The sequence below is a fragment of the Capricornis sumatraensis genome, chromosome 1 (genome assembly GCF_032405125.1).
Source record: "Capricornis sumatraensis isolate serow.1 chromosome 1, serow.2, whole genome shotgun sequence".
NCBI classification, from domain to species: Eukaryota; Metazoa; Chordata; class Mammalia; order Artiodactyla; family Bovidae; genus Capricornis; species Capricornis sumatraensis.
In genome coordinates this window covers 96,993,107-97,009,849 of record NC_091069.1, presented here as the reverse complement: position 1 = coordinate 97,009,849, position 16,743 = coordinate 96,993,107, and the positions used below count along the sequence as shown (strand labels likewise).

Here is a 16,743-nt window from a genome sequence, read left to right as displayed (position 1 = left end):
GAGCGGCTCAGCCCCTGTTAAGCGAAGAACCCGGCTTGGGAAGGTCATACACCAGAGAGGCCGCTTCAGTGACCGCGGAGGCAGCAAGGCTGGCAGAAGTGTAAGGAAAAAGAAAAGGAAGCAGCTGTCCAGCTCTTCCTTCCTATCAGACTATAAGGCTGGAGTTTCCTGCTGACCAGCAGAGAAGGGAGCCCAGAGGAGAGGCAGCGGGCTCGGTGGCCCCTCCAGCCGTGAGCTCCGGGCCAAGCTGCCGGCTCACACCGCGGTGGACCCTCCACACACGTTCTGCCCGGGTCTCCACCTGCCACCACTGTCTCCACGGCTTTCTGTCCTCCCCGGGCACTTGCTCAAGGAGGGAACCCTGATCCGACAGGTTGGGACCCCTGAACTCAATACGGCCTATGTGCATGAAGAGCTGTGTGAAACCCCATTTCCTGCAGCCAGCTAGGGCCTGGGGCGGGGCGGGGGTGGGTGGTTTAATGGTCACCCGAAGCCTTTGGCGGGAGTGATGACAGGTGCGAGCAACCAGAGGTGGCAGCTTCTGTCTTGAAAGCCACCTCTTAAAACACATAAGGCGGGCAGAGGAGAAGCCAACTTCCATAGCACCTGCGTCCCAGGGCGGAACGGCGGCGAGGAATCCCCGCCTCCCATCACACACCCCTGCCGGGTCTCCCAGTTCAGGCCAGACAGTCGGGCCCGAATGTGGCCCGGAATATGCGTTCTCAAATCCCAGGAGCTCCAGGAAATGTCAACCATAGCGACGAAACGATCGCATACTCGCGTGGAGGGGCAGGGGTCGCGGGGCGTCGTCCTGCTGGGCTCCTCCCCCCCGAACAGCTCACTCAAACCCGGACGCGGTCTCGGGTCTTCCCAGCCCCGAACACGCGCACGCCGCACACCCGCCCGGTCCCCGCGCTGCGCGCCCACCCCCCGCTCGGCCGCAGTCCCCTCCTCGCCACCTGCCCGCGCGCACCTGCTCGTACCCGCCGCCCCCTAACCCCCTTCACGTCTCCGCCCCGCCGCTGGGCCCGCTCACCGGCCGCGCTCCGGCCGCTCCGGGCCCCGCGCCCCTGGGCCCCGGCCCCGGCCCCGGCTCCGGCTCCGGCTCCGGCCCGGCCCAGCCCCGCCGCTTCCCGTCACGTGGGTGGCCGGGGCGGGAGCGCCGCTCCGCGTCCGGCCTGAGCCCCGCGTCGGCTGCAGACCCCGCCCTGGGCCGGGTCGCAGGAGGGGGCGCCCGGATTTGGGGGGCCTGGAGCGCCTGCCTCGGGGCTCGCGGGGGCGATGGGCGGGGAGACGCGCAGATCTCTGCGGCGCACGAGCGGAGCCTGCCGAGCCCTGGGCGGGGTCGGTAACGCGGCAAGGCTGCAGCTGCCGGGGCCGCGCTTTCTCCTCCCCCGGGCCTGCTGGACACGCTCGCCGCCCTATTTCTAGCACCGCGACGGCGCTGGGCAGTGTACTTGCTGAACGAACAAGTGAATCCACCCATCCCTCCATCCAGGAAAGGCTGGACCGCACGGCCACCTGACGTAGTTGGACTGGAGGAGTGAGTGGATGGTGGCTGGTGGCCCCGGTAGGGCTGAAATGGACTGCCGGGCACGAGCCGTCCGCCGCCTGCCCCAGGCCCACAGCTAGCCGCGAGCCCCAGGGGCGGTGAATTGGCAGGGTGTCCTTACTGAGGCAGGGAGTCCTGGACTATTTACCCACTCCTTCAGGAACGCCCATCGATAGCTATCCCTTTGGGGATAGCATAGAGTCCTAGGTTAGGATGAATCCATGGGCCTCTCTTCAACATATAGTCAAACTCCAGTTCCACAGAGAAAAAGAAAATTCCCTCTAGGGCCGTCACTGCGCAATTATCAGCATGTAAAAAGCCCAATTTTCTCAATGATTTTCCTGACTTTAAGAGGCCCCCAAGACCTCAGCTTTCCTCCAGCCCCTGGAGAATAAAACAAAGATGTCGTCCCCAATCTAGACATCTAGACGCAGATACCAGCTACTACTCTGCAGCCTTGTTTCAAAGGGAGAAAAACAAATGACCCCCCAAAAAGTCAAATGAAGCAAATAAAGAATTATCAGGAATTAATTTTCTGTGACCACTTACGTCCTTCCCTTCTGGCTGGCCACACACATCCCACCAGCCCCAGACAGAGTTTCAGTCCTGACCCTGTGGATCCAGCATCACTGGCCCAACCTCCAGGTGGGTAAGGGGTTTCCAGAGTGTACAGCTACCTGTGCTTCAAGGGCAAGTGCAGGTCTGGTGGAGCTGGCTCCACCTGAGTTTTCATCCATCTCATTTTGCCCAGGCCCATTGAGAATGTGTGACTGGTCATCAGCTCATCACTGGCCCACTTGGCCTAGAATCTACTCTGCTTCGTCGTTTCAGTGCTCCGCCATGGGCAGAGGTGACAGCTACTGCCTGCCAGCCAGACACAGGGCTAAGGGGCTTACCGTGGTGGCCTCATTTAAGCAATATCCTCATGAAGCAGGCACTGCTGACTTCTACATTGTACACAGGAATTAACAGACACAAAGTGAAAGGCTTCCCCTACATTCCACAGAGTAAGAACAGAGCAAGGATAAGAACTCAACACCACGGCAGAATTTTTTATACATAAAATTAAGCTCTGTTGGTTGAAATAGTTTACGGAACATTTGTCTTCTGCTTTAAACAATCTAGGAGTGAAGATGTGTTAACAAAGAGGAGCAAAAGAAGATAATTCAGAAATAGTTATTTCCTTTTTGAAGAAATTTGTCATAAGATTCTTAAAATGGCAAACTCCACACGTGCACGTTATTCCATCTACAAACCTTCTTTCTGAAGTTTTTGAGAAGTCTATTTCACACGTCTGGCAGCTCTATGAAACTAATCCATAAACATGCAAAGATCTGCACCTGGCTAATTCTATACTCCTCATGTTGTCTTGCAGAGAAGCCAATGGCACCCCACTCCAGTACTCTTGCCTAGAAAATCCCATGGACGGAGGAGCCTGGTGGGCGGCAGTCCATGGGGTCGCGAAGAGTCGGACACGATTGAGCAACTTCACTTTCACTTTTATGCATTGGAGAAGGAAATGGCAACCTACTCCAGTGTTCTTGCCTGGAGAATCCCAGGGACGGCAGAACCTGGTGGGCTGCCGTCTATGGGGTCGCACAGAGTCGGACATGACTGAAGCGACTTAGCAGCAGCAGCAGCATGTTGTCTTGCTTAATCATATTTAAGAATATAAAGTTTTCAAAGGAATTATCAATTAACTTCATTTCTGATATTTATTTTTGGCTGTGCTGGGTCTTCCTTGCTGCACAAAGGCTTTCTCTGGTTGCAGCAAGCAGAGGCTATTCTCTAGTTGTGGTGTGTGAGCTTCTCATTGTGGTGGCTTCTCTTGTGGAGCACCAGCTCTAAGCTCATGGGCTTCAGTAATTGCAGCACATGGGCTCAGCAGTTGCATCCCACGAGCTCTGGAGTGTGGGCTTAGTAGCTGTGGAACAAAGGCTTTAGTTGCTTGCAGCATGTGGCATCTTTCCAGACCAAGGATCAAACCCATGAATCCTGCATTGGCAGGCAGATTCCCATCCACTGTACCACCAGGGAAGTCATTTATTATCCTTATTAAATATCCCTTTGGTCCATACTAAACAAGTTATTCTATAGAGTGTGAAAAAGATGGCCTAAAACATAAATGAAGATTAAGCATTGAATAGATGCAACTGAATTCTTAGTATTATACTGCTAATAAGAGAAATCAACGTCCCAGGTTCTCATTATATATCTTGTTCATGGTTCATTCATTCAATAGACACTGAATATCTACTCAGCATATGCACTGTGTTGCTAGGGCCGAGGCAGGGCGTCGGGGTGGGGTGGTGGACTCTGTTCCAGAGGAGCTCATAACCAGTGAGGTGACGACGCCAAGCAGGGCAGTGTTTGTTAGTTTTCCTCAGCTTTGTTCTTGTCAACTACAGGCCCCAAATAATGTTAATGAAAACCTCATGATCTCTGAGGAAGGGGAAATTCTCATAATAAAACCTGAGCATTTTCAGTTACTATATAATACAGATAATACTGTTGTAGCAAGAATAAACTTCAGTCTACAAACTCAAATGTGGAACAAATGGAACTTTTATTCTGTAATTGAACTTTATTTCTACTTTAAGCCCCACTTAGCTGCCAGTGACAATAATCTTATCACGGGAGGCCAGCGCTCTTCCTCAGGACTGTGTCTGGTTAGGGAATGTGTAAGGTGCCAGACAAGGAGAAGCAGGAGATGTCTGGTCCTCACATCTCTGGTCCCGCACGAATTCAGAGGTGCTCTTTGTCCCCTCTGGGGTTTGGTTTTCAGTCTTGTGGTTTAGGTGCTGTCAAGCCTGGCTTGAAGCCTCCAATCATGGTGTTTCCCTGGCTTGCAGGTCAAATGCCTGTAGCTTCCATGCTTCGATGTGGCAGAAGTCTCTTTCAGGTGGCCCTTCTGCCTGTACACATTAGAAACAGCATCTCAAAAATCGTTAGAAAGGCAAATTATCCCCCGCCCTACTTCTGCATCAGAAACTGATTAAAACACAGCAGACCACCTGTTTTCAGAGGCTCTTCTCTCTAAGGCTCTTCCTAGGATGGAGTGAGGGCAGGCATTACCAAAGACCCTGTCTCTCCTTCCCCTGGAGTGGGGAGAGTACTGGAACTTTACCAATACTTCCTCCTCTCTGACTCGTGACTTTATTCTTCTGCCCTGGGGATCCTCCTTCTATCCTGAAACGTTTGTTTCAGAGGCACCAAGAGTTAGCTTAAAGGATTTAGTTTTAACCAGGGAAGTACTTCTAGTTTTAAACTGGAAAATACGAGGAAAAAAATAAAAAGCACAGGCCTTACCTGCCATAAAACGTTTTTGCTGATGAAGAGCTTGAGACATCAGGTTATATCCTGAAAACCACAGGGGAAAAAAGAAAAACAAGAACCGGCAGCCACATTTCCAGGTAGCTAGAGGTAACAGGGGAGGGATTTGCCCTACTTTGGCTCCATCTTCACAACAGTGTGAGGGGCGTTATTCCCATTTCACAGCTAGGGAAACTAAACGTGCGGCTGTGTCCCTGGCACTTCTCGGTTGCCCTTACTTTCAGGTGTGAGTAGGTTCATTCCGAGTATTATTTCGGGAACAAATATTTGAGTGTCTACTATGGGCCAGGCACTGAGTTCCAGGGAATTAAAGCCTTTGGCCTTAAATCATATTGGAGGAAGATTAGGAAACAAACACTAAAAAGGTTCAAAAAACACAACCAAGAAGCTTTCAGAACACTGCTGCTGCTGCTGCTGCTGCTAAGTCGCCTCAGTCGTGTCCGACTCTATGCGACCCCACAGACGACAGCCCACCAGGCTCCGCCGTCCCTGGGATTCTCCAGGCAAGAACACTGGAGTGAGTTGCCATTTCCTTCTCCGATGCATGAAAATGAAAAATGAAAGTGAGGTCGCTCAGTCGTCTCCGACTCTTCGCGACCCCATGGACTGCCGCCCACCAGGCTCCTCCGTCCATGGGATTTTCCAGGCAAGAGTACTGGAGTGGGATGCCATCGCCTTCTCCGTTCATAACACCACCCACCGTATTTACACTAACTTCTACCGACCTCCCTCGCCGTCTTCCCGCGAGGCTGACCTTGGACTTCCATTGGTTTCTGTCTCTGACGTCATAGGAGGCGCGACCAGGCGCGACCAATCGTGGCTCGTAAACTTCGCCTTTCCCTCTCTTCCTGCCAGACTGGAAACGCCAGTTTCCTCTGCAGGGAGCTCTTTCACTTCTTTATGCCCCCAGGGATAATCCCCGGTTAGAGCCCGCCCAGCACCCTAGTCTTCCCGGAGAGGCAGAGCGCGATGCGCGGCAGACACAGAGTGACTACACACCCGAGGCAGCCGCGCCTGCCGTGACGTCACTTCCGGGACGCTTGCTCGCGGGAGACTTGTGGGTAGCCGGCCGGGGTTTCCTGGCGACGACGATGGCGGGGGATGTGGGCGGTCGCAGCTGCACGGATTCGGAGCTGCTGCTGCACCCGGAGCTGTTGTCGCAGGAGTTCCTTCTCCTCACCCTGGAGCAGGTGCGGTGCGCTGCTGCGGGCGGGCCTGCTTCGGGGAGGCGCTGGGACTTGAGCTCGCCCCGAGTAGTCCTCGGCGGCACCCGATACACCCGCCGCCGCCGTGCCAGCCGCCGGGTCGAGCCGTTCTCCGCCCCACGCGGATCGGCCGGGTCTCCGCACTCCCCTGTCGAGAGAGAGACGTCCTCAGAATTCTAGGGACTCCTGGGAGTTGGGAATACTCTTTTGGGATTCCGATGGTCGGAAAGGGGAGTCCAGACGACCCCCGCGGCCTGGGTGTGATCAGGGGCCTGCCAAGAGGGGCTGGGGAAGGTCGTAGAAGAACGGGAACAAGGGGTGGCTGTCCCCGGCTGCCGGCCTGGAGGGCATCGGAGAAGTCGTCCGTTCTCCACACTCACCGAGTTCAAAGACGGGGAAACAGTCCCAGACAGGTGGAGTGACTTCTGTGTTCACACCGCCGTTAGATGGTGCAGCCGGAGAACTCAGGGCTCCTGGCTCTCAAAGCAGTGTTTGCTCTTTTTCAGCTGTTGTGGCCTCTGATAGCGGACGAAAAATAAGACAAAAAAAAAAAAAAAGTGTTGAGTTTTGTTGTACTCTAGAGCACCGGGAACTGTGTTCAGTGTTGTGCAGCAGCCTGGATGAGAGTGGGGTTTGGTCGAGGGGAATGGATCTGTGTATATGTGCGGCTGGGTCCCTTTGCTGTCCACCTGAAACTATCACAACATTGTTAATCGTCCAGTATAAAAAAAAAAATTTTTTTTTAAGTGATGAGTTTCGTTTAAAGTGGTGGAGAATTGCTGAAAACTTTGGGGGGGGGGGTTAAGTGGCATGTTTTGTTGTTTTCCTTTTGTTTTTCCCCTCAGTACTCTTTCTCTGGTTTCCTCAAACCCGGCCCCCTCACCCCCCACCCTGGTAGAATTTTTTAGAGATATCAATTACCTTTTTTCCCTGTGGTTATGAAACTTTTTAGGTCCCTCACAATCAGCGCAGGGTGTGTGAAAACACAGACTGCAGGGTTCAATGCACAGAGTTTCTGGTTCAGTAATTTTGAAGTGTGGCCTGAGAAGTGCCATTTTTAACAAGTTGTTGCAGCTGGTCCAGAGATCACAGTTTGAGAATTGCTTTGAGGTCTAGGTGATGAGCTCAGGTTTAATATAGTTTCCCAAGGAGGGACACTTGGGGAAGATCATAGCGGGTGAGACCTCCAGCCCGCCCATCTGCTCATGATAGTAACCTTTAGATACCTTTCTGACAGGATGGAGTAGCTGTTATCATTGTTTGCTTTCTTTTGTCTAGTCTCTCCAGACAGTTCCCGGTTTTCAGTTGCATTCATAGGTTAAGATGCTGCTACTGGAGATGGCCTTTATGCCTCCTGTGTGGGTTGAGCAGCGTGGACTGCTGTCCTTGTCACACTGAGGGCACATGATCATTGTCTTTAAGATGAAGCTGGACAGAAAACTTGAAGGGCTTAGCCTTTCTATAGTACTGCTTCTTGCAGGATGTTAGGCATGTGTCCAAACATGAAAGTCATTTTATACTTGTTATCTAAGCCCTCATGTCTTACCCTGTTAGATAGGTACTTAAAATGAAGGCTGTTATTTTGAAATTACTTTTGCTTCCTTTTCCACAGAAGAACATAACTGTTGAAAATGACATGAGAGTAAACAAAGACAGTCTGACCGACCTTTATGTTCAGCATGCAATACCACTGCCTCAGAGAGATTTGCCAAAGAGTAGATGGGGGAAAATGATGGAAAAGAAGAGAGAACAACACGAGATAAAAAGTGAGACAAAAAGGTACTTTTCTCTGGTTCTGGTTATTGTTTTATATGAGTGAACAATCTTGCTTTTCTTTTTTTCCCCATGTGAATTTAGGTTAAAAAATACTCAGCTACTGTTTATTGAGTATCAGGCATTGTGCTGTAGTGTAAATAAAACTGACCAAATTCCTTGTTCAAATTTGAATTGGGAGAAACACAATAAAAATGTTAAGTCAAATACAGGGCATGCTGCACTGTGGTAAATGCGAAGGAGAAAAGTGACATGGGAAGAGGGATGACAGCTGTGGGTGAAGTGCCCAGGGACAGCCTCACTGAGAAGTGACATTTCCGTGGAGAGACCTGTGGAAAGCAGAGGGTGAGCCAGGTTCTGGGCCGAACACGAGCGCCAGGCCAGGGGTGTGTCCGCACGACGGCCAGGAGCAGCCTGGAGGCAGGTGGCAGCGAGCAGGAAAGGTGGTGCAGAGGGTGAGCACGGGAAGACCTGGGCTGCCCTGAGATGAGCAGCCACTGCAGGATTTTGAGCAGAGAGATAATACCGTCTGATGCACGTTTTAAGAGGTTTACTCTGGCTACTATAGTGAGTCGTGGTTTAAGGTTGGGGGAGGGTGACGGAACCAGGCCGGGTGTTGTTCTGTAATCCTGGCAGTAGACAGTGGTGATTCTGGGGGAGATACTGGACTTGGTAAGAAGCATTTGGGGTCTGGTTGTGTTTTGGAGGCAGAGCCAACAAGATTTATTAAAGTAGGAGAAAAAAGTGGAGTCAGATAAGGCCGTGAGGTCTGTGAATAAAATAGAAATAAAGAGATGGTTGTATCACTTCCATCAACGCCAGAAAATTTTAAATTCCAGAAAAATGTTCGTAAAACCACAAGCAGATTAATTTCCTTTTATACCTTTAATTAATCAGCATAGTTTGTTAGGATGAAGTATCTTAAGATCTCTAAGTGGCCTAATAAATTATTTTCCTGTGTCTATTTCATTACATGTGGGTGCTGTTGATTAATCGCTGAGTATTTTTTTTAGAGCGTCACTGTCCTAGGCAGTGCACTACAGACTGTGAGAGAAGATGGAATGAGAGGGCTGCATAAGGAGCACCTTCGCTCTGAGTTAGTGGTTTTAATCTCTAGTGACGAAGAAAGATTCCTGACTGATGGGTGATTATTTCCCACTTCTGAGAATAGCAGAAGAACATAACACCTGTGTCATCTGTGTATAATCTTTTGGCAAACAGACGTGTGTACAGTCTCAGTGTTGATCAGAACACAGTCAGCTCAGGATGAGCATATTTCTTATAAGCTCCTGAGATGGTGCTGATGCTGCTGGTCCTTAGTAGGACTCTCAGTAGCAAAGCTGAAGTGTTTTTCCTAATAACTGGTTGTTCAAGCTCTTTCAACATGTCTAACTGAAAGTGCCCCCCCACCCCCCGCCCTGGCCAAGACGTTTGTTTCACTTGAGGTCTAATTAATATTGAACAAATGAATGCTTTTATTATTTATACTTAGAATTAAGAGTGGAAATTAGGTTTCCAGAAACTGAATGTGAAGACTTGCCAGTTATAAGCTTAAAATTATATGCATGTTATAGTTAGTTTAGAAAATGCCTGGACTTTAAGGACTTTTAATGAGTGGGGTCAGATGTCCTGTCAATTCCCTGTTTGTAAGCTGCCAGTATGGTGGTTTAGTGTAGTTGTATAGTTTGTTAGCCTTTCTAAATAACCAGTGATACATGGGCAGGATAACTGTCAACAGGATGATAACTTTTAAAAGTTAAAATTTTTTGTTGTTGTTCAGTCAATGAGTTATGTCCAAGTCTCTGTCCACCAAGCTTCCCTGTCCTTCACCATCTCCCTGAGTTTGCTCACTCATGTCCGTTGAGTCAGTGATATCATCCAACCATCTCATCCTCTGTTGTCCCCTTCTCCTGCCCCCAATCTTTCCCAGCATCAGGGTCTTTTCCAGTGAGTCAGTTCTTTACATGAGGTGGCTAAAGTATTGAAGCTTCAGCTTTAGCATCAGTCCTTCCAATGAATATTCCGGGTTGATTTCCTTTATGATTGACTGGTTTAATCTCCTTGCTCTCCAAGGAACTCTCAAGAGTTCTCCAGCATCACAGTTTGAAAGCATCAGTTCTTCAGCACTTAGCCTTATTTATGGTCCACTTCTCACACTGGTACATGACTACTGGAAAAACCAAAGCTTTGACTATAGGGATCTTTGTTGGCAAAGTGATGTCTCTGCTTTTTAATATGCTGCCTAGCTTTGTCGTAACTTTTCTTCCAAGGAGCAAGAGTCTTTCAATTTCATGGCTGCAGTTACCATCCATAGTGATTTTGGAGCCCAAGAAAACAGTATATCACTGTTTCCATTGTTTCCCTATCTCTTTGCTATGAAGTGATGGGACTGGATGCCATGATCTTAGTTTTGTGAATGTTGAGTTTTAAGCTTGTTCACGCTCTTCTTTCACTTTCATCAAGAGGTTTTGTAGCTCCTCTTCAGTTCTGCCATTAGAGTGGTTCAGTTCAGTTCAGTTCAGTCACTCAGTTGTGTCCGACTCTTTGCGACCCCATGAATCGCAGCACGCCAGGCCTCCCTGTCCATCACCATCTCCTGGAGTTCACTCAGACTCACGTCCATCGAGTCAGTGATGCCATCCAGCCATCTCATCCTCAGTCGTCCCCTTCTCCTCCTGCCCCCAATCCCTCCCAGCATCAGAGTCTTTTCCAATGAGTCAATTCTTCGCATGAGGTGGCCAAAGTACTGGAGCTTCAGCTTTAGCATCATTCCTTCCAAAGAAATCCCAGGGCTGATCTCCTTCAGAATGGACTGGTTGGATCTCCTTGCAGTCCAAGGGACTCTCAAGAGTCTTCTCCAAGACCACAGTTCAAAAGCATCAATTCTTTGGCGCTCAGCCTTCTTCACAGTCCAACTCTCACATCCATCCATGACCACTGGAAAAACCATAGCCTTGACTAGACGGACCTTAGTCGGCAAAGTAATGTCTCTAGTTTTGAATATGCTATCTAGGTTGGTCATAACATTTCTTCCAAGGAGTAAGCATTTTTTAATTTCATGGCTGCAGTCACCATCTGCAGTGATTTTGGAGCCCCCAAAATAAAGTCTGACACTGTTTCCGCTGTTTCCCCTTCTATTTCCCATGAAGTGATGGGACCGGATGCCATGATCTTCGTTTTCTGAATGTTGAGCTTTAAGCCAACTTTTTCACTCTCCTATTTCACTTTCATCAAGAGGCTTTTTAGTTCCTCTTCACTTTGTGCCATAAGGGTGGTGTCATCTGCATATCTGAGGTTATTGATATTTCTCCTGGCAATCTTGATTCCAGCTTGTATTTCTTCCAGTCCAGCGTTTCTCATCATGTACTCTGCATAGAAGTTAAATAAGCAGGGTGACAATATACAGCCTTGACATACTCCTTTTCCTGTTTGGAACCAGTCTGTTGTTCCATGTCCAGTTCTAACTTGCTTCCTGACCTGCATACAGATTTCTCAAGAGGCAGGTTAGATGGTCTGGTATTCCCATCTCTTTCAGAATTTTCCACAGTTTATTGTGACCTACACAGTCAAAGGCTTTGGCATAGTCAATAAAGCAGAAATAGATGTTTTTCTGGAACTCTCTTGCTTTTTCCATGATCCAGAGGATATTGGCAATTTGATCTCCAGTTCCTCTGCCTTTTCTAAAACCAGCTTGAACATCAGGAAGTTCACGATTCACGTATTGCTGAAGCCTGGCTTGGAGAATTTTGAGCATTACTTTACTAGCATGTGAGATGAGTCCAATTGTGCAGTAGTTTGAACATTCTTTGGCATTGCCTTCCTTTGGGATTGGATGAAAACTGACCTTTTCCAATCCTGTGGCCACTGCTGAGTTTTCCAAATTTGCTGGCATATTGAGTGCAGCACTTTCACAGCATCATCTTTCAGGATTTGAAACAGCTCAACTGGAATTCTATCACCTCCACTAGCTTTGTTCACAGTGATGCTTTCTAAGGCCCACTTGACTTCACATTTCAGGATGTCTGGCTCTAGCTGAGTGATCACATCATCATGATTATCTGGGTCGTGAAAATCTTTTTTGTACAGTTCTTCTGTGTATTCTTGCCACCTCTTCTTAATACCTTCTGCTTCTGTTAGGTCCAGACCATTTCTGTCCTTTATCGAGCCCATCTTTGCATGAAATGTTCCCTTGGTATCTCTAATTTTCTTGAAGAGATCTCTAGTCTTTCCCATTCTGTTGTTTTCCTCTATTTCTTTGCATTGATCGCTGGAGAAGGCTTTCTTATCTCTTCTTGCTGTTCTTTGGAACTCTGCATTCAGATGCTTATATCTTTCCTTTTCTCCTTTGCTTTTCGCCTCTCTTCTTTTCACAGCTATTTGTAAGGCCTCCCCAGACAGCCATTTTGCTTTTTTGCATTTCTTTTCCATGGGGATGGTCTTGATCCCTGTCTCCTGTACAATGTCATGAACCTCATTCCATCGTTCATCAGGCACTCTATCTATCAGATCTAGGCCCTTAAGTCTTATTTCTCACTTCCACTGTATAATCATAAGGGATTTGATTTAGGTCATACCTGAATGGTCTAGTGGTTTTCCCTATTTTCTTCAATTTGAGTCTGAATTTGGTAATAAGGAGTTCATGATCTGAGCCACAGTCAGCTCCTGGTCTCGTTTTTGTTGACTGTATAGAGCTTCTCCATCTTTGGCTGCAAAGAATATAATCAGTCTGATTTCGGTGTTGACCATCTGGTGATGTCCATATGTAGACTCTTCTCTTGTGTTGTTGGAAGGGGGTGTTTGCTGTGACCAGTGCATTTTCTTGGCAAAACTCTGTTAGCCTTTGCCCTGCTTCATTCTGCATTCCAAGGCCAAATTTGCCTGTTAACTCAAGGTGTTTCTTGACTTCCTACTTTTGCATTCCAGTCCCCTGGAGATGAACGAGATGAAAAGGACATCTCGTTTGGTTGTTAGTTCTAAAAGGTCTTGAAGGTCTTCACTAGAGTGGTATCATCTGTGTATCTGAGGTTGTTGACGTTTCTCCTGACAATCTTGATTCCAGCTTGTGAGTCATCCAGCCTGGCATTTCGCGTGTTGTACTCTGCATATACGTTAAATAAGCAGGGTGACAATATACAGGCTTGATGTACTCCTTTCCCAATTTTGAACCAGTTCATCATGTCTGGTTCTAACTGTTGCTTCTTGTCTTTTATACAGGTTTCTTAGGAGACAGGTAAGGTGGTGTGGTATTTCGATCTTTTGAAGAGTTCTCCACAGTTTGTTGTGATCTACACAGTCAAAGACTTTAGCTCAGTCAATGAAGCAGAAGTAGAGGTTTTCTGGAAATCCCTTGCGTTTACTATGATCCAGTGAATGTTGCCAATTTGATCTCTGGTTCCTCTGTGTTTTCTAAATCCAAGTTGTACATCTGGATGTTCTTAGTTCCTGTACTGTTGAAACCTATCTTGAAGGATTTTGAGCACTACCTTACTAGCATGTGAAATGAGTGCAATTGTGTGGTCATTTGAACATTCTTTGCCTTTTTTTGGGATTGGAACGAAAACTGACCTTTTCCAGTCTTGTGGCCACTGCTGAGTTTTCCAAATTCGCTGGCATATTGAGTGCAGCACTTTCAAAGCCTTATCTTTTAGGATTTGACACAGCTCAACTGAAATTCCGTCACCTCCACTAGCTTTGTTCGTATAATGCTTCATAAGGCCCACTTGAAGTTTTAGGGTTAGTTGATGGATTGATGTTCTAAAAATATCTATATCTTCTGTATACATGAAAGATAACTAAATTTTTGTTGATAAATTTTGTAAAGTTCAAAGCAGCAGAAAGTTATTTCATTTAGGGTAAACATAGCAAACTTCATTTCCAGTAGTCCTATTTAGGTTAGGCAAGTCTTTTTTGATCATTTTAGCTTTGAGTTCCAGGGAACTGATTTGCCATTCAGAGAGTACTTTTCATGAATACATCTCTGTGATTTCAGGAGTAGCCCTGCAGATGGGTTGCGGAAAAGACCCCTCATTGTGTTTGACGGCAGTTCAACAAGTACAAGCATAAAAGTGAAGAAGACGGAGAACGGGGATAATGACCGGCTCAGGCCCCCGCCCCAGGCGAGCGCTACCAGTAATGCCTTTAGAAAATTGTCAAATTCCTCTTCAAGTGTTTCACCCCTAGTTTTGTCTTCCAATTTGCCTACGAACAGTAAAATGGGACACACTAATAGTGACACTAAACAGAACCATGACTTAACGCATAGGAAAAGTCCTTCGGGGCCTGTGAAGTCGCCGCCTTTGTCGCCTGTGGGAGCCACTCCCGTGAAGTTAAAGCGAGCTGCTCCCAAGGAGGAGGCCGAGGCCACGGTGAGTGCTGGCTCGTGGTCTCTGCGCCAGCTGCATGCCTGAGGTCCGCTGTGCAGAGATGTCTCGTTTGTGCAACTCCTTCCCTGTGTGTGGCCCTGGGATCCATGATAAGCTAATGTCTTTTAAAGTGCACTCAGTTTATTTCTGCTTAAAACATGTAAAGGGAGTGACTCTTGGGCACTTTTCCTAGATTGTCCTCTTGGAACTAAAGGAGAGAAGTAGTGCTGTGTTAGCAAGACTCAGAATGTTAACGCGGTTGCTGGGTTACGCATTTATTAAGCGGCATTGTAGATATTGGCCTTGAATCGGTCTGTTTTGCACTTACCTTAAAATCACACCAGAATCTTTAGAGTTTACCAGTGGCCTCCCCCTCCCCCTCACATGCACCTGTCTTTAGGAGGATGGAGGTGATTTGGGAGACTGCTCTGTTAGACTCCACTAGACTTACCATCTGAATGCTTGCATTTCAAATGGCAGATCTGTATAGTTGCCAGAATATATTGAGTTTAATTATGAGATTTTACATATATATATGTGCAGTCTTATAGCTTTTACTCCTTGTCTTAGTTCATTCAGGCCGATATTAACAACAGACACCGCTGACTGAGTGGCTCCGACAGTAAACGTTCATTTCCTGCAGCCCTGGAGACGGGCCCACAGTCAAGGCAGACTCAGCGTCTGCTCAGGCCCACTTCCTGGTTCAGAGTCGGCCGCTGTCTCTGCGTCCTCTCCTGGCAGAAGGGGCAGGATGCTCTCTGGGGTCTGTTTTAAGGGGGCAGGCACTCATCCCCTTCATGACATAACTGCCTCCCAGAGGCCCCCCTCCAGCACCGCCACCTTGGGGGTCAGGATTCAACACAGGGAGTTTGAGGGACAAAGGTATTCAGTCCACAGCATTCCTGTATATTCTTCAGCGTTGTTATCATCTTCATGTTCTGTGTCAAAGAGATCAAGACTGACTAGTTGAGACCTAAATAGCAGACCCCGGAGAGAGCTGCAGTGACCTGACCAGCCCAGAGTTCTCATTTCAGTTCATCGTTCAGGCCCCTTTCAGCCACCCCCTGCAGTGGGTACAGTAGCTGTTCCCATTTCACAGATGAGGAGGAAGCCGCCTCAATAGTTTAAACAAACTAGTCTAGGGCTCCAGCCTGTAGTTGAGTTCAGATGTGCTTGGCCCCGGAACACGCACTTCTGGTGACGCCACACTGCTTTTGTCCTCAGTCACTGCTGGGGGCGCGGGGGAGAGCAGAGGCGGAACTGTGAGGGAGGCCCTTGAATATTATGGTCAGTGAGCCAGTGAGCACTGAGGATTTTTTTTTTCCCCCCCAAACTCTTGGAAAGCATTTTTCTACTCAGAAAACTTTCATTCTTCCAGAGGTGTGACTTTTCTTTCAGATCTTGTACTCGGATCATAGCCTGTGAGGTTGGGGTGCGATGGGCCCTGCAGGGAGGAAGCAGGTCTGGAGTGGCCGTCGGTCTCAGCTCTGAGGGAGCTTCCAGAAAACCCCGCTGGGGTCAGGGTCGCATTCCAGCACCTCCTGAGGGTGCTGGTTGAGTTGGCTCTGGGGTGACCTCCAGGCCTGGGCGTGTTGTCTGTGCCCTGGGCAGCTAGCTGTAAACACAGGACTAGGGGCTGGCCTTTTTTCCTGCTGCCTCCAGTTCCTCCACCAGGTGGCAGCAGTGCGCCACCATTCCTGTATCGGGGTCAGTCTGGGTGTAAAAAATGCCTTTGGGGTGTCCTTCGGCATTTCTGCAAGTGTGCACTGACTTCTGCTCCTGTGTTTTCAGATTAACCTGAAACCCCCAGAAGCCAAGAGGAAGATACAGCATGTGACATGGCCGTGAAGTTAAGTTTCCAAAAATGTAAATATAACTGTAATTGTAGTTTTTCAAGCAAGTTCACATATATTGACAGTATTTACAGAGATCTTGATTATTGTGGAATTTTCTTAAGAGGTTTAAATTAGGTTCAAAAAAATAAAGTCCTTTTCTTTCCCTTTCTCCCTCCTTTCCTTCCTGTGGTGGGGAAAATCTTGCCTTTCATGCTCTGGTTAGGAAGGAATTTCTTTTTAAACAAGTGATGTAGTAAAGTCATTTATATTGGCCCTAGTCACATAATTAGCTGCAAGTCTGGTATAAAACATTTGTTGAATTTTAAGAATTATGCTCATTTGTCTGTTTTGGTCTTTGGGGAAATTTGAGGGTTTTTTAAAACTCAAATATGTTAGAAATGCACGATTTTTCTGTCTTTTCCCAAGGAAAAGACTGTAGCAGTTCATCACAGTATTTTAGTGAGTACTGCCAGACCCCTCTGCAGGGCTCCCCAAGGGGAGCACGTTTGCAGTGCTGCCGGGCACCTGCTCAGAATGCTTGGGACACTGCGGTCCTTGGCGCCCATGTTGCCTCTCTTCATAGAAACCGAAAGGGAGCCCAGTGCTGGTCTCTGCTCCTCCTTCCCTTCAGTTGTGAGTTGAGTTTTGGAGAGTAGACTGCCCAGCCCTTGGATGCTCCTGCC

At 48.1% G+C, this 16,743-nt stretch overlaps 1 protein-coding gene across 2 annotated transcripts; it reads left to right on the top strand.

Moving 5' to 3' along the window:
• The first annotated feature begins 5,976 nt into the window (after positions 1 to 5,976).
• On the top strand, positions 5,977 to 16,607 carry C1H2orf49 (chromosome 1 C2orf49 homolog). 2 transcript variants are annotated; one of them, XM_068983049.1, is made up of 5 exons: positions 5,977 to 6,075; positions 7,703 to 7,869; positions 13,853 to 13,979; positions 14,106 to 14,228; positions 16,017 to 16,607. In XM_068983049.1, the coding sequence occupies exons 1-5, from the start codon at positions 5,977 to 5,979 to the stop codon at positions 16,071 to 16,073; spliced, it is 573 nt and encodes a 190-aa protein (XP_068839150.1). In that variant the 3' UTR covers positions 16,074 to 16,607. The 2 variants fall into 2 exon arrangements, with proteins under 2 accessions (XP_068839150.1, XP_068839139.1); XM_068983038.1 differs by having other exon boundaries at positions 13,853 to 14,228.
• The last annotated feature ends 136 nt before the right edge of the window (positions 16,608 to 16,743 follow it).

Coding starts and splice junctions, on each gene's coding strand:
- C1H2orf49 (XM_068983038.1), top strand. CDS start 5,977: ATGGCGGGGGATGTGGGCGGTCGCAGCTGCACGGATTCGGAGCTGCTG. Junction 6,076..7,702: donor TTCTCCTCACCCTGGAGCAG/GTGCGGTGCGCT, acceptor CCTTTTCCACAG/AAGAACATAACTGTTGAAAA. Junction 14,229..16,016: donor AGGAGGAGGCCGAGGCCACG/GTGAGTGCTGGC, acceptor CTGTGTTTTCAG/ATTAACCTGAAACCCCCAGA.